The 25,646-nt window shown below is 43.6% G+C and overlaps 1 protein-coding gene across 1 annotated transcript in view; it reads left to right on the plus strand.

Annotated features, from left to right (window-relative positions):
• The first annotated feature begins 921 nt into the window (after positions 1 to 921).
• The window catches only part of GRIN3A (glutamate ionotropic receptor NMDA type subunit 3A), an 80,802-nt gene continuing 56,077 nt past the window's right edge, over positions 922 to 25,646 (plus strand). The window contains exon 1 of the mRNA XM_054397858.1: positions 922 to 1,599. Within this exon, the coding sequence (XP_054253833.1) occupies positions 985 to 1,599 (615 nt within the window). The 5' untranslated portion in view covers positions 922 to 984. The remainder of the gene's footprint in view (positions 1,600 to 25,646) is intronic.

Genomic DNA, 25,646 nt, shown 5'->3' on the forward strand with positions numbered 1-25,646 from the left:
ACGCGGCCAGCTCTTGTCTTGCCGACAAGCACGCTGCGACGGCGAGGGACACTGCTCCCGGCAGCCGAGGAGAACAGGGGAGACCCCGGCCCGCAGCCCCTCAGAAAACGGAGCAATAAGGGCGGTCTCCCCAGCACCGCTTCTCCGCCGCCGTCAGGCGCGGACAGCCCCGCTACAAGACCCAGGCAGAGGTTCCCATCGGGGCCGTCCCGGGACGCTTCCCCGCGAGAACAAGCAAGACAGCACGGAGAGAGCGGGCGACCCCCCGAGAACCCTCCTTCCCCCTCGGGGCGGTCCGCGGGGGCGGGGGCGGCGACTACAAGTCCCGGCTGCCCGGGGAGGAGCTGGCGCGGGGCCGCTGCTCGCCGTACCTCCCGGTGGGAGCGCAGCGCAGCCCAGCGACCGCCCGCAGCCCCGCCGCGAGCGCCCGCCTCCGCCGCCCGGCAACTTTTCTCGCCTCCGGAGCCGGGGAAAGAGCAGCGCACCGAGGGCAGCGGAGGGGAGCCGGGCTGAAAAAGGGAGCCTCTCACGGGAGCCGGGCCAGGGGCTGCGAAGGGGAGCCTTGTGAGGGAGCTGGGGACGGGAGCGCGGTACAGCAGGCGCTGCGGCGGAAAGCCGGGCACGGCACTCCGGCAGGACACCCCCTCGCTCCGCGTAGGGCAGACGGGCACAGCGAGTGCCCGGTCGGAGGGCTCAGGGGAACCTCGCCGGCGGCTGCGGGGGGCGGCGCAAAGTGCCGCCCCAGGGCCGGGCTTCTCCAGCCCCGGAGGGTCCGTGGGGGGCGGGCCGGGGGCCGAGCCTCCCCCACCCACCCTCCATCCCCGGGGCGTGGGAGCGGTACCGGCGGCCCGATGGGCGGCGAAGGGGGCGGCTCTGCGCGGGGGTCGCCCGCCGCGGCTGAAGCCGCTGCCGGCCGCCCGCGGGGCGGCTGAGGCGGGTGGCGGGGCCGGGGGAGGTGGTGGCGGCGGCGGGCGGCTCCCGGCCATGTGTCGGCTGGGGGTGCGCGGGCTCCTGGGCCGGGCGTGCCTGCTGCTGCTGCCGCCCTGCGCCCTGGTGCTGGCGGCGGTGCCCGGCTCCGCGTCCCACCCGCAGCCCTGCCAGATCCTGCGGCGCATCGGGCACACCGTCAGGGTGGGGGCCACCCACCTGCAGCCCCGCGCCGCCGCTTGGCCCGGGGAGCTTGCGGGCGGCCGGCAGGCGGGCGGCAGCCTCGAGGGGGGCAGCGTGGCAGGGGCCGGCGTGGAGAGGCAGCCGCCCCCCTCGCCCTCGCCGCGGGACGCGCTGCTGCTGGCCGTGGCGAACCTCAACAGCATGGTTGGGCTGCTGCCCTACAACCTGTCCCTGGAGGTGGTGATGGCGATCGAGGCGGGGCTGGGCGACCTGCCCCTCTTCCCCTTCTCTTCCCCCAGCTCCTCCTGGAGCAACGACCCCGTCTCCTTTCTGCAGAGCCTCTGCCACACCGTGGTGGTTCAGGGGGTCTCCGCCATCCTCGCCTTCCCGCAGAGCCGCGGGGAGATGCTGGAGCTGGACTTCATCTCGGCGGCGCTGCGCATCCCCGTGGTCAGCATCGTCCTGGGCGAGTTCCCCCGGCGGAGCCCGGTAAGGCGCCGGCGGGGCTGTTGGGGTGGGAGGCGAGGGACAGTGCCGCCAACGTCAGCGGCACCGGCCTCGCAACCCTCGGGTATCGTGCGGGGAAGGGTCGGGTTCCGGCAGGCTGCCGGCTGGGCACGGCCGTGGGAGTCGAGCGGAGGTCGAAGTAGGGAGACACCCTGCCCAAGTCCTGCCTGGGGATAAGCACTCCGTCGCGGAGGGCAGCCGAAATTCGTATTTCTGGTCTTTTCCTTACTCTTGCCGTCCTCTCCCGTATTCTTATCAGCGCAGGGGTGGAGAGCGATGAGCATGGTCTCTGTGGAAAGGCAGAGCTCGGTGGGAAAGCTAAGTTATGAGCCTGGAGTCATACGGCGCGTTAAGTTTGTAGAGAGTTGAGAGGAGAAAAGGGGGTCCTCACGCTGGTGAGAACCTGAGCTTCGGGAGGTCCTTAGCTTGGCTTTTGGATAAATACTGCTTCACAGACTAAAAGAAGGTTGTTATAAAAAAAAAAAAAAAAAAAAAAAAAAAAAAAAAAAAAAAAAAAAAAAGAGCAAACCGCAACCAAACAAAAAGTTTTTATTTATTAGTGATCCAAATGCTGTGCTGTGTGTGGGCACAGTAGCTGTTCACCAGATGACGTTTTTGCGGGAGGTTGTTCACTCTAATTTGACTTTTCATTTAGCTATCTAAAGCATTAGAATTTCTCTGCTCATAGTTCACGCATCATTGCAGGACCAGAATTTTGCTACATCTAGTTGCCTAGCTAAAGTACTGGAAACACAACCCTTGTGTTTGTTTGCCTAAAATAGTAGAAACTAAATTCAGTGTGCTTGACTGTTGTAGGCACAAATAACAGTAGTATCCAAGGGGGAGCTGAACTTTCTGGCATACAGAGATGGCAAATTAGTGTTTCAGGCTCTGGGGGCAGGGGAAGAAGTGATAGTTCAGTGTTTTGCAAATGTGTGTTTGATGCTAATAATCAGCATCAAGCAAAAGAGGTGGAAAAAAATACTGTATTCTGTGTGGCCCCTACAAGAGAAGTCATGAGTAAAATGGCAGAAGCTGCCATTTAATCAGAAGTAGTTGGTTTATATAAATGGAGCTCAACTTTGTGCTGATAATGTAATCAGAAAAAAAAATATTACTGACAGAATTTGCTATGCAAAAGTAAATAAAAACCCCAGCCTTGATCACTGTTAGATTTCTATGCTAGTTTTTGAGGGTTTTTTGTTAGAAATGGTAGGAAAATAAAGTCTGTGCCAGGCAGCTCCTAGTCTGTAATGGAAGGTGTGAGTGCTTTATGCCAGACTGAACTCAGCTACTTTTCTGTACCTCAGCAAAACCCACACAGCTCAAGTTTCCGTAGACTGATGCAGAATCTCAAGGGTAATTGGTGTCACTGAACACTGTTATTGATACATATTTGGTAGCATCCAAGTTTGCTCTTACGTCTACCAGCCTTTTAGCTACACTTGCTGTTATACTGAAGTCAGCAGCTAAAGCTCCTTGAAGACCAGATCCTGAACCCACTATCACCTTGCTCTGTGTATTAAAATCAGATTTATTTTCTCTTCCATACAAGATGGGTCTAGTTTATCCAGAGCTGCCTGGGGACACAAGATGTGTTAAATGCATATAGCAGAGACTTAGAGTCATTGCTCCTTTCCACGGGCTTCTGCTTAGTTTTCACACTATTCCCAACCAGACCCAACTGGACCAATCTGTGCAAATCCGGACTTTGTTCTAAAGCAGGTATTTAACTGCCATTGTCTTCAGTAACACCAATGCCTGACATTGAACCTATGCTGAATAGGATCTTCTTTTTCATCTGAGCTAAAAACAATCAGTTTTCAAGGCTCTGTGTATTTAAAAACAATTTTGGCCTTTCTCAAAGGCCAGCAGTTAATACAAGCATATCTGCCTCTCAAGCTTGGCGTGAATGTTTCTGAACATTCTTTTTTTTGTACTTTCACACTAGGCCATTTTAAGGCTAACTCTGGAGGCAGTGCTCCAGTAGCCTTTCCTCACACACATCCCAGAGTTACAGGATTTCCAATATCATCTTCGATCTGAGGAATCTCTGAGATCTTTGCCCCAGCAGCCTCCAGTGTCTTACCACTTGCTGCAGGCAGGAATTTTGTGTCACTTGGTGCAGTGCCAGCACTGGCATGAAATGGACATACTATGGACCTCCCACTTTCCTGGCCTAATGGCCCTGGAGCTACAGACTAGGTGTTTCTACTGACTGGCAATTTTAGAGGAGGCAAGTGTAAATGACAACTTTGTAGGTGAGACAGATTTTTCTGATAGGCTCAGCATGAAGTTTTTCCAAGCAGAAAACTCAGGAAAACTGAGATCTAACCCCACTTCTGAAATGTGAAGTAACAGCCTCCTTGGGGTCACCCTTCCCACTGATGCTTTGGCAGACCAATCCTTCCTCCCTTCAACACACCACAACACACCTTGGGGGCAGCTGCCTGCAGTCAGCTTTCTGGCTTTAGCAGGAACAGAAGAAGCAAGCTCAAAACTTTTTTGCCCTTGAAGATTATTTCCTGCTGTCTGCTGTCTGAGGAGCAGTGGGAAGCATGCTAACAAACTCAATGTTTACTAGATGCTGCCTCAAGCTTCTTCTCAGCATTCAGATTTTTTGTTACAATGATTTTAAAGTAGCAATGTCTAACAAGGTCTCTTTTTCTACGTTATGCCAGAGCAGGAATGTACATGTACAATGTTTCTTCTGTTGCTTAACATTAACATTGTTACTGCATATAGAAGTTTATAATGATAGTGATTGTGATCGAAAAACACTATGATCTTTGAATAAAACTTTCCTGGCAGAAAAACTAACATGGCAAAAAGCAATACTTAAAATGAAAAAGGAAAACAGAGATCCAGAATTGAAATATGTTTCAATAATGCCAGCTGTTGCTCCAGTGACATTTCATAATACACTTCAAACATGTAACATGGAGAGGAAATCTAGTGTCACAGCTGGGCAGCTGTAGTCAGACAGCTTCCTAGAATGTCGTAGAAAGTGTGGTTGTTTATCTTTGTAAGTCTGTTTCTCATTAAACTGTACTCTTACAATACAAATACAAACCCAAAAATAAATAAATAAAAGAGCAGTCTTTCCCCCATGGCATTAACTATCACAAGACAACAGCCATGACAAAAGTGTGGTACAGCGTTCATTTTCTCACAATTAATAGCTTTTGCTGGAGTTTCAGCATTGTGTGTGACAAAATGTAGACGTGTTAAAGGTGTGTGTACTCCTTTAACTTTCATTTATATATGTGATTTAATGACTGACATAAGCTGGTAGTAAATCTAGATGCTGTTGTGACTTGAAATACTTTTCCTAGTTTACTGTTTCTCCAGTAAATTTTCACACTCTGGGTAAGCAAAAGTAGCAATTTAACACTATCATTCAGAAAGCCAAAAAACCCCACTGGATTTCATTACTCCTAACACAAATGCACTGAAGCTTTGACAGTTCATTATTTTGGAGACAGCAGCTCACAAGCACTGATGCTACTGAGGCAAGGCTTGTCACATTATCTATGTTTATATGAAGAAACACACCTTAATTTTCATTCCAAGACTGCCAACATCATTAACAATTTTTGCAGGGGTGGAACAGGGAAAAGATACAGGAAATGCGAACCATGAATACAGTGATATCACTTCTATTGCCACAGGTCACAGCCAGGAGTGTGGGAAGAACAGTCTGTAATATCCATTTTTTAAGTGACACTATCAGAAACATCATGTTTGCAGCAGCATTCTCTGAACTTCAGAACTTAGGGAGCATTTTCAGTGTGTTTCAGATAAATCAGTAGCTTTGATATCTTTTAATGTGAAAAGGAATCTTCTCAGAGCAACAAAACAGCATAAAGTAAATCTGAATCATCACTCCTTGCATAGCCAGTCCGTGCTTTATCTGGTTTCCTGAGGAACTGGAATTGCAGCACTGCTGATTATCACTGTGACTTCCGAGAGGGTCATAAGAATAGATGAATCAAGACGGAGTTTTAAGTTAACCAGTGAATTTCGTGGTAAAGTAGCATGCTCAGCCTTGGAACAGATGCTATAAAAAGAAACTGACTAATAACATTTTTTGTTTGTTAGTTTGTTTTTAAAGGAATTCATCTGTCTTTTGAAAACAGCTTTGTAGTTCAAATATACCAAACCACCCTCGATGGGGAATTTCCCTTTCCACTGTGTGTTTAGTATCCTCACAAGTCACATTGACCTGCAAGATGTTGGCTATGCTGAGCACCAATGAGAACAGCCAGAAATTGCAGCAAGGAAATGGAGATGTGAAAAGCTTCTGTCCAACTAAATGCACAAAGACACTTTTTTCCTCCTCTGAGACAGAACTGCATGTTTGCAGAGAAGTAGTTTTGATCAGAAAAAAAACTTTTTTTTTTTTTAAATCTCATTTTCCAAGAGAGGCTGCAAAAAGCATCCTTAGCTGTAGGTTCTGGTAATGCAGACTGTCATTGCTAATCTCATTTAGTCAAAATGTTGAAGTTTGTACTAGTTACTGTGTATATCAGGAATATGTATTCACTCTTTCCTTGAGATCTCCAACCCTCCTCACCTCTCTCTGCATAAATAGGATGGCACATACCTTTTGTACACTTCTAGAGGATTTAGGAGAGTTGCCTTCAGAGAAAGAAGGATGGAAATTGAGAGGATGTGCAAACAAATATTCAGCTGCTTCTCTTTCAGCTAAAGGTCTCTGTGCACTTTTGGTTGGAGTAAGCTTTTGAAAATTGCGCAATTTAGAACACTGATATGCTGTAAAGTGAGAGTCCTTTCAGAGTGACAGCTAATGTAAGAAAGCTTTGGGTAACTAACAGTTTTGCTCTATAGCCTGGCATCCTGTGGAGTCATTAATTGTTCTAAACACAGATTTCAGAGGCATAAATGACATTTTCCTGGCAGCTCTGTGGTCTTAGAGTCATGCAAGAGGTCTCCTCATTGTGAGTCCTCTTAAAAACCAATTATGCTGTACTTGCTGACTCGGCCTATCTCCTGCTCTTGTGTGCTTTCCCCCAGTATTATACATGGTCTTCAGTTTGTTACTTTGAGAACGTTTTTCACTTGTGCTTCTGCTCTGCACTGATCATTGCCAGCTCTGAGAGTATCATAGTTGTCATAGGTCACTTTTGTTGTCTGCTGAGGCCAGTTTACCTCACCTTCAAATTGATAAATGATGTGTGTTGAAGGAAAAGGAGTCCTTGTTTATATTCTTGTCTCTGATCAGAAAGCCTTGAAGTTTTGTGAAAGAGATGTTGGCTTAACATATGGGAGTTGTATTTGCACCTTCTGTATTGTGTGATTTTTCAGCATGTTTAATGCTCAGGGTCTGCCTTCTCTGTGTGTTGCATGCTTGATAATACAAGAAGTCATCCTTGTCCCCTAAACTGTCAGAGTCATTACTATTTAAAACACCACTGAAGGCATCCAGTCATGTAAACCAGAACATTGCAGCCTACCTACCCATGGGGACTTCTTTAAGGATAGTTCTTCTATCAACAAGCTTCATATACTCAGAAGCATGGTGCAATGAAAAGGAAAAAAAATACCCTTCTCTCTTTATGCACAATACAGTGGAAGAATTCAGGTCATCATGGGAAAAAAAAAAAAGGAGAAGAAATCCTTTTTCAGAACGAAGGAAAATGGTAACAGTATTTTTGCTTTCACTTCTCTCCTCTAAATCTAGATCTCCACTAGATCCTAGTTCATCATAAAAATTAAATAATAAAGAAAAAATCCTTTTTGAGAATGAAGGGAAGTGGTGACAGTATTTTTGCTTTCACTTCTCTCCTCTAGATCCATTAAGACAGAAGAAGCCAAAACTCCTCTGGGGTGAATTTCCCTCATGTTTAAGGGAAACCTCCTGTGTTCTAGCTTGTACCCATTGCCCCTTGTCCTATCATTGGGCACCACTGAAAAGTGCCCAGCCCCATCCTCATGACATCCACCCTTTAGATATTAATAAGCATTTATAAGATTCCCCCTAAGTCTTCTCTTTTCCAGGCTAAAGAGCCCCAGATCTCTCTGCCTCAGCTTTCAGTAGTATCTCCAGCCTCCTTTGGAAGAAAGCCCCTCAGAAACACACTGAATTTGCTGTCTTGCTACTGGGCTTCTGAAATTAAGGGATCTTGCAGTTTAGACTATTTTATAATGATATGTAGTAAATGTATATGGCATTTTGAGATATGAAAATTTGTATTGTACCAGGTGTTGTCTTTGCTTATGAAGGAGCACATTTTTGAGGTGAAAAAGTGCTTTCAAGCATACTAATTCAAGACTTGGAAATTGTCTGTAATACCAGAAAGTTATCCAGCATTTCTTACCACCCAGGTCTCAGTGAAATCTTACAGCAGGCTTCTTTTTTCAACACCTCTAAGTTTCTTCAACACTTAGCTTAGACAGCAAGTGTCAACTTAGACAGAAGTGTTCTTACTTTATAATTTTTATAATGTGAATTATGAGGCTTGGTTTGCACAACAGCCATTTACAGGTTTATTCATCATGCACAGTTTTCTGTACATTTTTCTCTTCCTGGCAGTTATTTCAGGGAAATGTTGGACATGCCACAGGTCGAATGTTTGCTTATTTCAAAGTTTGAAATTGGATAGTGCAGCATCATTTGAAATAACATAGACCAGAAATTCTTTGAGTGGCTTCAAGTCAAGAGTGAGCAATCTATCTCAAATAGAGCAAGGAATTGCTGCCCAGATTTAGAATGTGCACTGAGCTTATAATTATTTAAGGTATCTGACTCTGGGAATCCTTAGATAACATTATGCCAATGATCACTTTGTTCTTGAAGTACATCCAGTTCTGTCAAATTTTGTTGTGTTTTCAGTTACATCAATTCCATTTGAAAAGTATGGTGAAGAGTTAATGTTTGGGAAAAGAGTAGAGGTAAAGTGATTCTTGTGATTAAATACTGTACCTGTAGACATTTCCTACATAAACAGAAAACAAGTGCCTATATTGAATTTATATGAAAACTCAAAAGCAGAGATATATGCTTTGTAATTCGATGTGCATTTGTGTGTTAGTTTCCTTTCCTTGCTGTACTTATGATACTGTACTAGACTAGTGACAAGATTTTCCTATTCCTCATCCCTTGCTGCTTAACTGGTGCAGAAAAATCTTAGTTAACATTGATTTCAATACCATATGTGATGTTTTCTTTTGTGTTTTCTTGCTGTTGTGGGTGTTCACAAAACATTGTCTTCCTCGCTGCATAACACAGAAGAAGTCTTTCATAATTCACTGCAAAACTCGTGTTGATAACGAGTCATTAAACTATGGCAGGGTTAAATTGTTGGTTATTACTTTACTGAATGACATGCGTTATCAGAAGAACCCCAAAGAACACTTAGCTTTATTCAGTAAGTAACAACTAAAATTTGGCTAGAGAAGACAATTTGATAGCACCAGACAGATCATTACCAAAGAAAACACTCTTTAGAAATACCTGTTGGGGTGTTAAGTTTAACTCTGATCAAAAATTTGTCCACAAAAGTCAAAAAAAGCAACCCATCTTTCCACTAAAATGGAAGCAGAGCTGTGGAAATTATAAAGCAGACAAGGATCTTGTCATGCCGGGCATTACTCAGGTCAATGATCACAACTTAATTCAAAGGCTCCTTATAGATGTTCTCATCTAAGGTATATTTAATGAGTTACTTACTACTTAAACCCATGAAATATTGAAAATGTAAAGTATTGGAACTTGAGGCTATGCTGGATTTAGTTACAGTTTTAAGCTATCAAATAAAATGTTTATCTCGTGTTCTATTTGTGGCTGAGGGAACTGCGCTTGTTCAGCCTGGAGAAAAGGAGGCTCAAGGGAGACCTTACTGCTCTTCTACAGCTACTTAAAAGGAGTTGTAGTGAGGTGGGAGCTGGTCTCTTCTCCCAAGTAACAAGCAATAGGACAAGAGGAAGTTGTGCCAGGAGAGGCTTAAATTGGACATTATGGAAGATTCATTTCCCAAAAGGGTTGTCAAGCCCTGAAACAGGCTACTCAGGGAAGTAATGGTGTCACCATCACTGGGGATGTGGTTCTTAGAGACATGGTTTAGTGGTGGAATTGGCAGTGTTAAATTAATGGTTGGACTTGATGATCTTAAAGGTCTTTCATCTTAAACAACTCTGTTTTTTGTTTTTTTTTTCAATGTGAAAGAAATCCAGGCATAGCACATAGAATTTGTATGTTTACTGTAATTAGCAGAAATCTGGAAAAAACAGAGTTTCTTTTTTTAAAATTTAAATTTGTCTTTCAAAAAAAAGAATCAGGCTGCAAATCCATGTCTCTGTAGATCTTACTGAGGGGCTTTTAAAGAAGGTAAGGATCATCTTTCACTGTGATTGAACAAGAGAGTACACCGAATCTCACTGCAGTACCAATAGTTATGCATTGCAGAGTTTATTCTGAATAGCTGCAACAGGGCAGAGAAAGAGAGGGAAGAAAATGAAACAAAGAAGCAAGAAAATTACAACCTAAATGTCAGTAACACAGGGAGAGGGAAGAAGAAAATAAACTGAAATGAGAAAGAAGGGAAGAGGTGCCCTTCTTTTGTTTGACTTCTTGTGATTCCAGAAGCATAACAAACAAGGGAACTGAATTCTGTGTGAAAGCACTGTACAAAGAGATAGGGTCACCAAGGACAGGTTTGCCCAAGTCAGGATTGTCTTGATCAATGCTTCCCAGAAGATTAGTGCAGAGTAGAGATTAATCAAAGGTAGATAGCACTTTATTGCTGCTGCTGGCGGGGCTGGTTGCAAAGCGTATGAAGTCTTGGTGTGGGTGTATGGAGTGCAAGCCCTTTTTGCTCCTTGGTGCTGAGAATTACAGGAAGATAGATGCACTTGGAAGTCTCAGGACACAGTCTTACCTGATGCTTGTGCACCTGGTGTCAGACATCTTCTTCTCAGCATTTCAGAGCGCCAAGAGACAGACCAAGGTCATTTGGATACACCCATCATCATACCAATAGGTACCTAAAAGGGATTTTCTTATAAATGGGAGCAAGTTCATGCACAGTGGCTTTGGGATTGCAGCTTTGGGCATCAGCAACTGTTCTTTACTTCTGGTCTGGCATTGAAGGCCTCCAAATTTTGCCCAAACACATTGTCAGTCAGCAAAATTCCTTCTCACCATCATGGGGAGAGGATGTGTAGATGGTGGAAGTAGCAGCAGAACTGAGAGAAAGATTTAAGCTTGAGTAGGCAGCAGTGATAGATGATTCACTTATTAAGCAAGTCACACTCAAGCAAAGCCATTTGTGCAAGGAACTCCTCGTCACTGTGACTAAGTTCACAATCTGGCCCCGAGTGCTTCACAGCTGTCACATCAAGCCACTAACATTGCTTTTGGTAAAATTACAGACAACTGCTGAGAAAGGGACTTGACAGCGTGGCTGAACACAAACCACAGTAATTGTTACATGCCACCTTTGTGGGTCAATGCAATGAAATGTTTATGTGCAGCTAGCCTTGGGACTTGATTTTAGCTGTAGACAGGGTTTCAAAACATATCTCTCTTCAGGCTTGATGTTCACCACTCAGTCTTAAGCTTACACTGTAACTTCCCCACAACATAATATAATACAGCCCATTCATTAGCTGCTTATGTCCCTGTAGCATACATATGTATTTATACCCTGATGGTATAAGCAGAAAGCCCCTGTGTACTGCTATCATGCTAAGCAAACATTGCTGTCTCTGCAAGGAATGCAAGTGCATTGTCAGCAGGTTGAGAGATGTTGATGAACCTCTTGTACGCACCCTGCTGCACAGAGTCTCCTTTGCAATGGATTGTATGCACCCTTGCAGGAGTGGTGAGTTGGAAAAGCCCTCAGGAGCTGACTGGAAGGCTTCCACTTGGCAGCGGTTTGAAAAGCTCTGGTGCGCAGCGTGCTGGCTAATTAACTTTTTTTTCTGAAACGTTTCAGTCACCTGAATCTTCATGGCTGCAGGCAGCAGATGGGGAGGTGAAGAAGGAGGGGGAGAGGAGTGAACGTGAACACAAGTGCACCCTCAGCTGCCACTGAAGCACAGTAAACAAGGAAATTACTGTGATTGTTTGATTATTATTATATTGGAGAAACCAAATGTTAGGGAATTCAGAAGCAGGTACCATTTTTTCCTTTTCTTGCTCTGGTATTTTTATTACTTTTTCTTCACCAGCTTTCATCTGCCGTGATAGTTCCTGTTTTGCAATGTGGAAAGTATTTTAAATGCTTTATGAAAATCCATGAATATGCTGTACAGGCATATTATAAACTCTTAGTATTTCCCTAAAGGCAAGCTATTCCACTTGCAGCTTTTTTTCTTTCTTTTAAGGCTGTGAAGGAAATGGTTGCCCATGCTGTTCATAAGACATTTTACAAGCTGCCTCACTTAAGACACAATTAAAAGACAAGATGGATCTCCAGGCATAAACTGAGATTTTAAAAGTTAAGTTTTGCATTTGTTGCAAGGAAATAACTATTAGGCACAGCAATTAATAACTAGAACAAGCAGCTGTATTATGCAGCAGGCTCTCTCAGTGATGCTACTGATAAAGCAGTTACATTGCACTCATCTTAATAGTGTACTCAGGCCAGCTAAATAGAACATTTTTTTCTTTTTCAAATCAGAAGACAAGTCATCATTATGACTTCAGAGTTTGATAATTTTCCAGTGCTATTTTAGATGAAAACATAATTATTTGTCATGTTCTCAGTGGGTAGGGGGCTCGCTTATATATATCTGTTAAACAGCTCTCTGTTGGAGAACAGTTGTTTTTGAGATTATACTGTACTCAATGTATGCATCAAAACAGGGGAAAATAGATCTAAACTTTATTTGGAGCTGATAGCTGCCCTCTTTCTAGGGTGCACTGGAACTGTGTTAGCTGTGATTTAGATTTTCTTAGTATGCTAATATCACAGAGTTGATTTTATTCCTGCATTGAAAGGGCAACAATATTGAAGAGTTATGTGTCTGGTTTTTCTCTGTTTATATTGTATGTGATGGGTGATAAACTATAGAGCTCTGGCGGGACAAATAACAGCCTTGAGGCAAACATAGGTAAATACTTAGAGCAAAAAACATTGATTATTTTTTAAGCTTTGGAACATGAAAACTTCAGACATCATTGCACCATGCCGCACTTGCCAGACAGGAGTTTCCAGGTGTTTATTCTTATTTCACAGAATCACAGAATTGTTGAGGCTGGAATAAACCTCTGAGATCAAATCCAGCCTGTGACCTAACACAACCACATCGACTAGACTCTGTCACTAAGTGCCACATCCAATCTTTCCTAGAGTACAAAATCAAGCAGTATTATGAAGGAGTGCTCTGCCCATCTGCTGTATCTTCCCCCAGTTATCCAACAAGCACACAGCCTGCACCCATAACATTTAGTGGTGTTTCCTTGCTCCAGGATTGCAGAAAGAGGTGGTGTGCTGCTGTATGATCCCCACATCCCCACTTTGTTGCCAGCGGCACTGATTGGTGCAGCAGGTAAACAATCTGCTGCAGTTACCAGCTGCCTTCCGACTGACTGCACAGAGGGACAATTCATGCCAGACTCCCACTGGCTTCTATAAAATTGTCTACTGCAGAGCTAATGGGGACGAAATGATCAAACAGGCATCAGTGTTTGTTCCTCAGAGATTTGAGGGAGAAAAAAAGCATCTGTTAATCACCTCTTTAAAAGTTGATATCACAATGTATCGGTATAGAAACAGGCTGGTACAGTTAACGATACTCTTGTGGCCTCTGATGAGGAATCTTACATCAGCAGTCAACACAGGGAAGACAAAATGATGATTATTCAGTCACCCTTATGATCACCTTTCCATACACATACATTATTTACATAATACAGGGTACTTACACACTTGTTAATTAAAACTTGGGTTTGTTTTGCACTCAGTTATACTCCTAAGATCTCTAGAGCATGTAATCCTTTTAACAGCATTTATTTCAGTTTCATTATTCCATATTTTCTTTAATGCTATCTTTCATTGTGTAAATAGGAAATCCTCCACTGCAGAATACTTGTGGGAATGGATTCCTTTGCATTGAGAATTTGTTTTGAAAGGAAGAGATGGGTTATCAGTCTGTTTGAAATATTGATGCCCAAAATCCAAGGAATCCTCAACATTTTTTTCATCTGTACTAATTTTTACATACTCTTTCCATTTTAAGTGTGTCATGCTCATTACAGCTTTTCTAAATCTTGTCCTTTGGCCTTTGTTCTGAAGTCCTGTCTTCAACTGTAGGGTAACATAGATACAAAATTAACAGAATCTTGACTCCAGAAAAAGACCTCAAAGCTCTATTGTGATACAAATCATCAGCAACATAAATTACTCATCACTCACTGTTCATCACATTCTCTGAAGAGCACCAAAAATAAGGCACTTATTTATAAATAGCTCAGCCTGCTAGATACCAGTGAAACTCAAATTTTGTATCTTCCCACCATTTTGACAGTGCATATAAATATGTAACATGTAGTTGTGTGGAAGTTAGCAGCACTTGGATGTCCTCCTCGGGTACACCACAACCCTTACCCGCTTTGCAGCAAAAGAACAAATTGCAAATTGAGATGTGGTGGAATGCAGCATACCACATGATTAGCATAAGAAAGAGAGTTTGCTTGATAGAGAATGGGAGCTTGTTGCCCACCTCATACTGCTCTTGTATTCCTCCCCAGAAGTGTACTATAAGAGGAAAAGGGAGTGAGAATTCACGGTGAATAATACATCTGGTAATCGCAGACATATTTTCCTGTCTGAAAACCACCAAACGTTTCTGGAACAAGCACCAACAATATAAGTATTAGGAATAGCTCCATCCCAGAATCTTCCAAAAAATGTATGAAAGTGGTTTCCTTTTTACTTCACTGGCTTTGAACAGGGACCAGCTTAAAAAATACAGTTTTGGTTGTTTGATTAATCCCTGTGATTACTTTTTTTTGTTTCCCATCTGATAAACACAGGAATTGCAGATATACATAGAATCTGGAACTTGCAAATACTGCAAGTGTTCAGTTTTTCTATTCATTTCTGTAAGCATTTATCTTAGTGTAAGTTGATCACTGGAACATTCATGAAAAGCAAATGTTGAGGAGAACATGAACAGCTGAAGCATATAATTTTATTCATGTGAGTATCTGTGTGCTGTTTTTGATGCAATTGCCAATATTTAAAAATATATATATATTCAGATTTCCTGTTCATTTAAGTGTGGTATGGCTTTGCTTAGGATGAGGAACTAGCCCTGCAGGCTCTGCGGCACGTTGTTGCAATATTAAAGCTGTATTTGTAAGTGAACTTAACACTTCCATCAGCTTTAACCTTTAATTTTACCTGACTTTTACGTGTTTTCACTGGAGAGTTCCCTTTAATTAAAAATCTATAGAAAGCCATACACTGGCAAAGATGAAGGATAGCTCAGACAATTCATCCTTTCATGGATCTGTATTATGCCAGCATTATGATAGCAAATGCTTGTCTTCTGAGAGTCATACAAAATTATTAAAATCTTATTAGAGAATAATAAGCAGCAGAATAGCTTATTGTTGTCAGTAAGAGAGAAAGAAATGAGTATGAGTCAGACCATTGAACTGGGGACTCAAATAGGAAATTCAGTCTTATCCAACTTGGTTAAAACCTATGGGAAAATACACTGGGCTGGGTACTGGTGTAGTTACTGGTCTACCATCATGGAGAATTCCAACTGAATTTTCTTTCCTTGTCAGAAATTCCCTCCAGAAACTCAAAAGGTGTCCAAGGCTGTCAAAAACAGCAGCAGTCCATCATCTGTCTATAAGCAGAATGCTGAGGCACATGCACGTGCACTGCTCAATGTAAAGACAATGTGGTTGCCCTTGGAGCTGTTGTGTGGTGCTGCAGCATCCATCCATTTTCTAACAGCACTAGTGGTGAGAGGAAGAAAGGGCCAACCCAGAAAGCAAGTTCCTGGCTATTCACAAAATCTTTTTTTTTTTTTTTCAGAGGGTTTTGTCTGATCTGAGTGGTGTTTCTAGCTGCATGACATGGGCCAGGAGGCCAACGCTGCCCTCTTGGTGGGGTAATTCCCCTTTCCCTCACCGTGATCTTAGAGGCTGTTGTTCCCAGCAGCCTGGTGTGTCCCAGTTTAAGAGTCTACATGTGCGTCAATCAATAAGCTCAAGCATGCATAAAATCTTGCATCATTTTATTGGTGGTCTACGAGTGCTGCTTACCTTTCAGAATAGAAAAGCAAACATTCCACAGATCCTGCTTGCTGCCAGTGTCGCTCTTTCTCTTCTATTAGCACAGCCAGATGGCTGTTTCACTACAATTTATTAATAATACATCCTGGTGTTCTGTGTGGTACCCGGCAATGGATTTTAAGAAGGGCATTTTACAGACTACTTCAGTTCCCTTGCCCAGATAGTGCAGTGCAGCCTCCATATCAATGCAAGATGCCAATGCACTATAGCAACAAAATTCAGAGCTTAGGGATTTTTACTTTCCTTAGATCCATCCCACTGAAATGTATAAAAGTATAATCTTGGAAAACTGACCAAGATTTGCACTCAAGTGCTAACATCATGTAAGGAAACTGAAATGGGGAAAGACAAAAGCCACACACATTTCTATTTCCTCAAGGAATACTCTTTTTCTTGTGTGTGTGATTTTTTTAATTACAAGTCCTTTCTCCCTGAAGCAATACATTTCCTGTAGAGAGCAGCTTTGATTGCATGTTCTTGCCAAACTCATAGGAGTGGTGTGGTCTGTCATCCCTTCCTTTCAGGTTGTCTGGAGGAATCAGATACTCCCCTGCAACACTTCCTCTTATCCAGAGAGTTAAAAAGAATTCACGGCACCAAAAATAGTTGATGTGAATTCCTCATCCCTAGGCTTGTTTCATGAGACTCTGCAGAGTCATCGTGGATTATTTGCATGGAGATGGATAGATGCAAACAGCTTGCTGAGATCACTAAGACATGATGCTTTCATGTTTTATCACAAGCACTTATCCATGTTGAACTCCCAGGGCATGCTTCATTTTCCTTAGTTCTTACCCTTTCTTTCAGGAGGATACAATCGCCCACTCAAGGAGCAGAAATAGTGCATGACTAACTATGTCACAGAACAAATGATTAACACTAAGTAGTTGGTGCTAGCTGTTTGCAAACAATCCACGTGCCAACAATTATGCTGAAGCAATTTTGTGAGTACCTAACTCAATGTATTTTGCATAACTCAAGACTAGCTTCTGCATCATTAAATTCACAACTTCTGTCTTGTTTGTTAAATTCATAAATGTAATTTCTTCTAGTACATAGAACTGGCAGTTGAGTGCTAGACTCAACTGTCTATTAGCATGTAAGGCTGGACTGGCAAAGGCTGTAGGGAGGATGGTGGCTCTGATGAACGAGGTGTGATTCAATACAAGTTACGGATGCTGTGCTTTGAGTTTATAAGCCATGAAGTGCAGAGGAGGGCAGCTGCACTCAGGCAGGTCCATTAATACATCTCATGCCTTTGAGTTTGCTGCTGTGCAAATAAAAATGCTCTTTGCCCCATCTGCATACAGCCTATCCACAGATAGCTTGGTCTGGCTGGCCAAGTGCATCAAAATGCTTGTAAAGTTCATTATCAGGAGCTGAGGGCCTCTTCGTCAGCTGTGGTCTCTTATCAGGTCTTTGCTGGCAGCAGGGTTGAAGAGCTGACCTAAAGAAAGCATAGCCTACCTACATGTCATTACGCAGGCTCAGGTAGGAAGAGCTGAGCTGTGAGGAAGAAAATGTATGTCAGTAGGAAGCTCAAGCACAGACAAAAGTAATGGTCAATGACTTGATGTCCAGATAGAAATAGTGTCCCTCAAGGGTCTATTGAGACCACTGCAGTTCCCTATCTTCATCAATAATATAGAAAGTGAGAGTGAGTGCACCCTCAGGGAGTTTGCTGATGATACCACACTGAGTGGTGTGGTTTATAAGACTGAAGGACAGGACACCATCCAGAGGGACCTGAACAGTGTGGAGAAGGGGGCTGAATTGAATCTCATAACGTTCAGTAAGGAAAAAATCAAGGTCCTGCCCCTAAGTCTGGGCAATCCTTGTTATCAATATGTGCTGGGGGGGGATGAAATTGAGAGCAGACCTGCAGAAAAGGAATTGGAAGTGCTGGTGAATGCGAAGCTGGACATGAGCCAACAATGTGCACTTGCAACCCAGAAGGCAAATTGCAGCCTGGCTGGCATCAAAAGAAGCGTGGCCAGCAGATAGTGATGATTCTGCTGCTTTTCTCTGCTCTGGTGAGACATCACCTGCAGTGCTGTGTCTATCTATGGTACTCCCAACACGAGGCACATAGAGCTGCTGGAGCAGCTCCAGAGGAAGGCTGTGAAGATGGATCAGAGGGCTGGAGCACCCCTCCTATGAAGACACGCTGAAAGAATTTGGACTGTTCAGCCTGGAGAAGAGAAGGCTGCAGGGAGACCTTGTAACTACATTTCAATATCTGAAGGGTACCTGCAGGAAAGCTGGGGAAGGACTGTTTAGAAAGGTTTGTAGTGATAGAATGAGGGAGCAATGGTTTGAAACTGGAGCAGGGTAGATTTAGGTTGGACATAAGGAGGAAGTTCTTTACAATGAGAGTAGTGAAACACTGGAACAGGTTGCCCTGGGATGTGGTGAAGGCCCTGTCCCTGGAGACATTAAAGATCAGATCTGGTGTGGCCCTGGGCAGCCTGGTCTAGTTGGAGATGTCCCTGCTGGCTTCAACAGGATTCAACAAGATGACCCCTGAGGGTCCCTTCCAACCTGATACAGTCTGTGAATTTATGAAGAGTTAATGCTTTCATTTGGTTCAGAGTATTTGAGAGCCTTTCAGACCACAGAAATGTGAAGCCCCAGCAGATCCTAAAACACAAAGCCCTTAAAAAACAAATTAAATACCCAGTGTACTTGGGTTATTGGTGTTTTGCAATCAGTGTAGTTTGTTGCAAACCCTACATAACTTTAAGCAGGAGATATATATTTTATGAGAGGGGGATACGGAGAAAGTAGAAATTTAAAGGAAGAAACAGAGAATGTAGAGCCAGTGTCTGAAAGAAAACTATATTAGTAAAGGCCTTTCCCCTCATTTCCATGCTGCAGATCATTCTCCCCATCAGTAACATCCAGCCTGTTAAATTGTTGCTGTTATTTTCATTACTTTCTCATAAATGAAGCCAACCCCTGTTAACCTGCCACAACAGTTTTTTTCCCTTTCTCCCTCCAGAAACAAAAGGTAGCAGTATGAGTAAGTTTTTGCATAAACAGGTAGAATAAAGAACTTTATACACAGTGACATAAATTTGATGTTTAGTTCCATCACAGTAGTTTGTCCAGCTACTCCTAACTAGTTTTATCTACAAGGGTAAAAAGTATATTAAAACAGCCCCCACCCAAGTGCTTTGCTAGTATGAGCAGTATGCTGTTTTGTCTGTCTATGTAACAGAATCATAGAATCCCAGGTTGGAAGGACCTCAAGGATCATCTGGCCCAGCCTTTCTAGGTGGTAGTGTAGTTTAAATGAGCTGTCCCAGCACCGTGTCAAGCTGAGTCTCAAAATTGTCCAATGAGGAATATGCTCCTTCCATTTGGAGATTATTCCAAAATCTAGCTGTTCTCATGGTGAAAATTTTTCTTCTGGAGTCCAATTGTAATCTCCCCAGGAGTAACTTTTACCCATTACCCCTTGTCTTTTCCATGTGATTCCTTCTGAAAAGGGACTCTCCATCTTCTTGGTAGCCATCCTTGATGTAGTGGTACATGGTAACAAGGTCTCCCCTAAACCTTCTCTTTTCAAGACTGAACAAAACCAGTTCTCTCAATCTTTCCTCATATGGCATGTCTTCCAGTTCTCTGATCATTCTCATGGTCCTTCTCTGGACACTTTCCAGTCTGACCACGTCTTTTTGTTATAGCAGGAACCAAAACTGCATGCTGTGCTCCAGGTGTGGTCTGACAAGCGCTACTGAGTAGAGTGGGAATGCTATTGAGTTTCTCATTAACAAGACCTTGTATTACTTGGGTGCAGTATGGATTTTCAATTTTTTTTCAGCAGTCCATGCAGGTCTCCAGCCTGACCAATGGTGCGGTGCCATCCCCTGCTGCAGAGCTGGCCTCTGGGCTGTGCAGCAAGCACCAGCAGCACAATTAAAAAAAAAAAAAAAGAGAGAAGGCTGTGAGCCACAAAGATCTCATTTTATAGTACAGCTGCTGTACCTGGCCGGTTGTGGAGGTCCCTTGCCACCAGCTAGAGGTTTGTCCATAATGGTGCTTTTATGCAGTTGCATCAGGAAAGGGATCTACAGGGTATGGCTGATGAGTTTCTCCTAACTGTGATAGTGGGATGATCTGCATGTGCCACAAGCAGAGCTGAAGGAAAAGAGAATTGTATTTATTTGTCCAGGGCCAGTGTTGTTTGATTAAGCCTAGCTCCTGGTGGGTGATGGTGTCAGGCAGTGATACAAACCTTCCATACAGCCAGATGGGCCTGTTCAGCATGACATGCTGCTTTTCCCAGCGTGCATGGTCACATACTTACATTCAGTCTGTGCCCAGTATCACATATTACATACATATGGATGGACACATTGCTTAAAGCCTGTGAAGTACCAGTTACTACTGGTCCAATGAGTCCAGGGTCAGCACAAAGGAGAGATTGGTAAATTTCATTTGTATTTGATAGTGATTTGCAAGCTCTGTGCAGTCACTTTATTGCTGGCCCAAATGTCCATGCAAGGTGCAGAGAGAGTAAGAGCAAACCTGGTAGCAGTAATCTATGCAAATGTTTGTGCATAGTAGAGAGGTGATGGCATTGTGGTTTTCTGTCAAGCCTTTAGGTGAAAGCAGGAGACTGGGTTGCAACTAGGAGCTGGAGATGTTCATCTTGCACATTGTACATCAAAGGGTGAAACAGGCATTGTTAGTGACATCCTCCCAGCTCTCACCACAATATTTGCTGTAAACCACTTTCTGCTCTGGGAAATACCTACTACAACAAGCCCTCATTTCAGCACTGTGTAGCCAGAACTCTTTTGGAATACAATGGATAATTAATAAGTTGCTTATGCACTTCAGACTAATGAGGAAATCACAGTATGCTTGCAGACATGTGGTACTGATGCAACATCAGTAGGATAGGTAACACTAGCCTGGGAACTAGATGGGAAATGCTATCATCCACACACTGGGAAGGCAGACCAGTGTACTGTGAGTAGTGTAGGGATACAAATGCCCAAATTATTTATCAATGGCCCATAGAATAAATGGCTGTTTGTTACTTTCCACTTTAATTTAGCTATTGAGGCAGCTCTGTCTAGCACAGGAAGGAACAGGAGATTCGAGCCCTAGATTCTGCTAGCACAATCTTGGTATATTCTCCAAGATATGTGACTTAACATCTCTTTTTTTTTTTTTTTTGGTCACTTTTTACCTTCTGTTCACTCCCTGTGTAAAGAGACTGGAATATTTATTTTGCTATAAGCCTTAAGCTGGACAGAGAGTTGTTTCACAAAGGGGCAAGAAGCCTGGCCACTGGTGGTGATCTGTACCCCCTGGGACACCATTTTTACAGAGCAAGGTTTGCCCCCAAAAGGAGCACAAGAGGAGGCAGAGATTTCAAACTGAATCACTTGGTTTCTATATTTGACAGCCAGCCAAGGCCCCTTCCTCCTCCTCCTCCTCCTGTCCCTGTGTGCCTTGGTAACAGGCTCTGTGCAGTCACACACTTTTGTGGGTAGCTGATACATGCTTTAATGGAAACTCAAATGTTTCTGTCATTAGGGATGGGGAGTGGGCACCCCCTGATTACAGGATCGTGCCTTATTTTGTGTTTTGAATGTCCAGAAAAGCAATTGCAAATACTGTTAAAAAGACTTCTCACCTTTGCAATTGTCTTTTGGGGGTTTTGTTTGGTTGGGTTTTTTTTTAACAACAGTGTATTCACTCAAGATTGGGAAGGAAAAACAGGGAGCAGCAAATAAAGAATTTATAGTGGGTATTAGTCACTAGGCTTTGATGCATTTTCAAAATCAGATTCTTCTGTTAAAAAACAGGAGCTCTGCAGGTGATGGGCTAACAAACATCAGACCTCCTATTTTATTGTTTTTTTCTTCCTGAAGCAACAGTTGATGCTGAGTGGCACTTACTCTTGACCTGCTCCTTTTGCAAACAAACTTCCACCCCCTGAGGAGAGTAGCTCCACTACCTGTGGTTAGTGAAAGGTTTGTAGTGAGGCAAGGATATCCATACAGGGTGAAACCTTCCTGCCCCAGCTGTGCAGGAGGAGACCCTTCTACTCTAGCCATGCAGAACAAGACCCCGCTACCCAAGCTGTGCAGTATGAGACCCTCCTACTTTAGCTGTTGGAGCAGCATTGTCGACTTTGGGCAGGCAGCGAGTGGCATTTTGTGACCATTCAGCACGGTGTGTCCTGATGGCTGGTTGCCTCTGTCAGCTCCCTCCCCCCCCTGCATGCAGAGTGTGTTTGTTTTCAGAAAAGGTGTTTGATTTTTCAATCTTATTTTCCCCTGCTTGCCCCCTGCTCTGTGAGCCAATTATAACTCTTCTTTCTAATTTCCCATCTTTCTAATTAAATCCTTGGTGTATTAAATAGGAAAACTCAAGCGGGGATGTTTAAATTCACTTTCTGATTTTAAGTCAAGCAAGTGCACACAAAAATTTACTTCAGAGCCATGATTTAAACATCTAGCCTCAGAAATGTGAACTACTAACTTAATCTATCCTAGTGTCATTTAGTAGAGTTAAAAGATTAGTCTTTGCAAGCTTAATTTTCAGCTTGCTTTCACATAAAAAATCAATATAAATCAAAATGCACCTGTAGGTAAAATTAAGCCTGTGGAATATGCCCAGAGCAAGGCCCAATAGAAGATAATGGTGCAAAAGCCAGGTGGTTCTGGCTTTTTGAAGACTGAGACATGGTTCAGCATTAATTTGTCCCACTGTGTGTTGCCATATATAGCTATCATTTTAGTGACCTCTCCCTGAATAACTTCTTTCAGCACAACCTGTATTTCTCTGACAGGCAGGGACCCACAGAGATGAGGAAGCTGGCTTGATCACTGGTCATTGTCCTTGAGGAGCAGCAGCCAGTGCCCTGAAAGGAGTGTGGTAAGACCCACAGCATCCAAGGCTGTCCTGTGCCTGGAGGTGCTGTCTTCAGAAGGGCAGCCCTGCACTCCACATGTGAATGTTGGTTTACAGCATTGGCAAAGGATGGACGAGGAAGGTGCCTCTGTTGAATTGCCACCTCCTTCCCTGTTTGTCTCCAAGACCACAGGATCACAGGATCAGGATCACACAGGATCTTAGGGGTTGGAAGGGACCTCTGAAGATCATCAAGTCAAACCCCACTGCCAGAGCAGGACCATAGAATCTAGCACAGCTTGCACAGGAACACATCCAGATGGGTCTGGAAAATCTCCAAAGAAGGAGACTCCACAACCCCTCTGGGGAGCCTGTTCCAGTGCTCTGTGACTCTCACAGTGAAGAAGTTTCTCCTCATGTTGAGCTGAAATCTTCTATTGTGCCCATTGTTCCTTGTCTCAGTATTGTGCACCACCAAAAAGAGCCTGGCCTCCTCCACTTGACTCCCGCCCCTCACATATTTATACACTCTGATCAGATCCCCTCTCAGTCTTCCCTTCTCCAGACTAATTAGCCCCAGGGATCTCAGTCTCTCTTCATAGGGGAGATGCTCAAGTCCCCTCATCATCCTCGTGGCTCTCCCTTGGATTCTCTCCGGCAGGTCTCTGTCTCTCTTGAACTGGGGAGCCCAAAACTGGACACAGTATTCCAGCAGTGGTCTCACCAGGGTGGAGTAGAGGGGGAGAAGAACCTCTCTAGACCTGATGAACACACTTTTCTTTGATATACACCAGGATACCATTGGCTGTCTTGGCCACAAAGGCACATTGCTGTCCCATGGAGAATGTTCTGTCCACCAGCACTCCAAGGTCTTTCTCTGTGGAGCTGCTTTCCAGCAGGGCAGCTCCTAACCCGTACTGGTACCTGTTGCTATTCCTCCCAAGGTGCAGGACCCTGCACTTGTCCTTATTGAATTTCATGAGGTTTGCCTTCAGCCTGCTCTCCAGGCTGTCCAGAAAGGACAATAGCTGCCTTTGTAAAATGGGATCCAACTTCTTTTACCTCCATAACATGAATGATTCTTCTCCATAGCCTCCTCTTCTTATATTCTACATTTTCTTTCCAGAATTAATTTCTTTTTCTTCAGCCAGAACTTTGCTCATGCCTAAAAACCTAGGTAACATAGAAAGTGTACTCATAGCTTTTGAAAAAATAAAAAAGAGGCATTTTCTAATGATGTACAGCAACATGTTCATCCTGCTGATGGGAAAACGGAAGCTGCTGTAACAGAGCAAGGATGTGAATGCTGTCACAAAAGCCCTTTGCACTGAGGAGCTTGGCAAGAGTGACATGCTAAGGGGCCTGGTGTGGAGTATGCTTGGCAGTTTGCATTGTAATTACAAGCTTGGCTGCCAAATCCTCTATCAACTCTTGCACTGTGTTAAGAGTAGTCCTCAAGAGCAAGGCATCAGAGCAAACACCACATGCAGTTAATCTCAGCTTTACAAACCCTTTCTATGTGTAAAGCCAAGAATTTATTGTTAGTCTAATTAAGGTCCTAGCAGTCTTGTCAAAGTAGTGTTACTGGTCTTAGTGATGCTAATGCAGTCATATTATCCAAATACTACAGCTCATTTTTTCATGTGGTTCAAATTCTCACATCTCTTTTCTCAAATGTTGGGCTTACTGTTCTGTGCACATCTGGGCCCCAAGGTCTGCATCACACATCTTCTGTACTAGACAAATAACATGTGTGCGTGTTTCCAAGGGGTAGAGATTGTTAGTGGCAAGTCATCTGTGTCCCAAGATCACTAAAGGGAGGAGTATTATGTTGATGGTGGGAGTTTCTTCTTCCTGGGTTTGCTTTTCAACAGGTTTTTATGTTTAGTAATTCTGTGTGTATCTCTTCTGTACTTATGTGCCCATTCCTCATTTATCTGCAGTTCCACATTATGTCTCTGTTTGTGGTATCTGATACATATTACATATTGGATACCTTTTCTTTGCTCTCCCTAAACCAAATTTTACTCAGCTCCCAAGGTTGCAGTCTCCTAGTGACCACTGTTAAGCTGTGAGTTTTAGCCCTGGCACCTCTGCTGCCATTCTTTGCTTGCAGTCCTAAGGCTTCTTCTGTCATCTTGTGATAGCGCTTCTGGGGATCCTGTGTGGTTCTTGTTACAACCCTGTGTAGCCAGAGAACACCTATATCCTTAATCTAGGGTAGTTAGCAATCACTGTAAAAAGACTATTAAGAGTTCTTGCATTTGCAGTCAAACATATAGAATGCTCTGGTAGCTACTATAACAATTTTAATCATGTTACTAACACTGGTGTGTTACCATAATTTCTTTACAACAACAGGGTATTCCTGGATCACATCTCAGAAGTTACCAGGACCAAGGAGATAGATCTCAGCAAGCCCAAAGTGCATGTCCTGTTCCCAGTTGCTGTCACAGTTTTGGCTCTGCTGTTGTCAAAAGCTGAACTGTTACTTGCCCTCATTAACTAAAAACTGGGAGGAAATAGTCCTTACCTGTGAATTGTCAAAATAACACAGGTGGGTAAACTCACGCTGACTATTTTGGAGTTGCTTTGAAATACAGCTCTTCTCACTGGTGGCCAGGATGTGAAAAGCACTGATGTTGTGAGGTGCTTCTCAACAGAAGAGCACACAGACAGTCTGCTGAAGAGATTGGAGTTAATTGAATGCCATGTCTTCTTAAGGGAGGAAATAGATTCAGCTAAAGGCTGTTTTCCAACGATTCAGGCTTATAGTGACATTACAAAGAATCCCAGAATGTTATACCTTTGTGGAATAGCATCTTCTACAAGTGTGGGAAGACTTGTAATGGCATAGCTGCAGCACGAATGC

Source organism: Indicator indicator, chromosome Z (genome assembly GCF_027791375.1).
Source record: "Indicator indicator isolate 239-I01 chromosome Z, UM_Iind_1.1, whole genome shotgun sequence".
NCBI classification, from domain to species: domain Eukaryota; kingdom Metazoa; phylum Chordata; class Aves; order Piciformes; family Indicatoridae; genus Indicator; species Indicator indicator.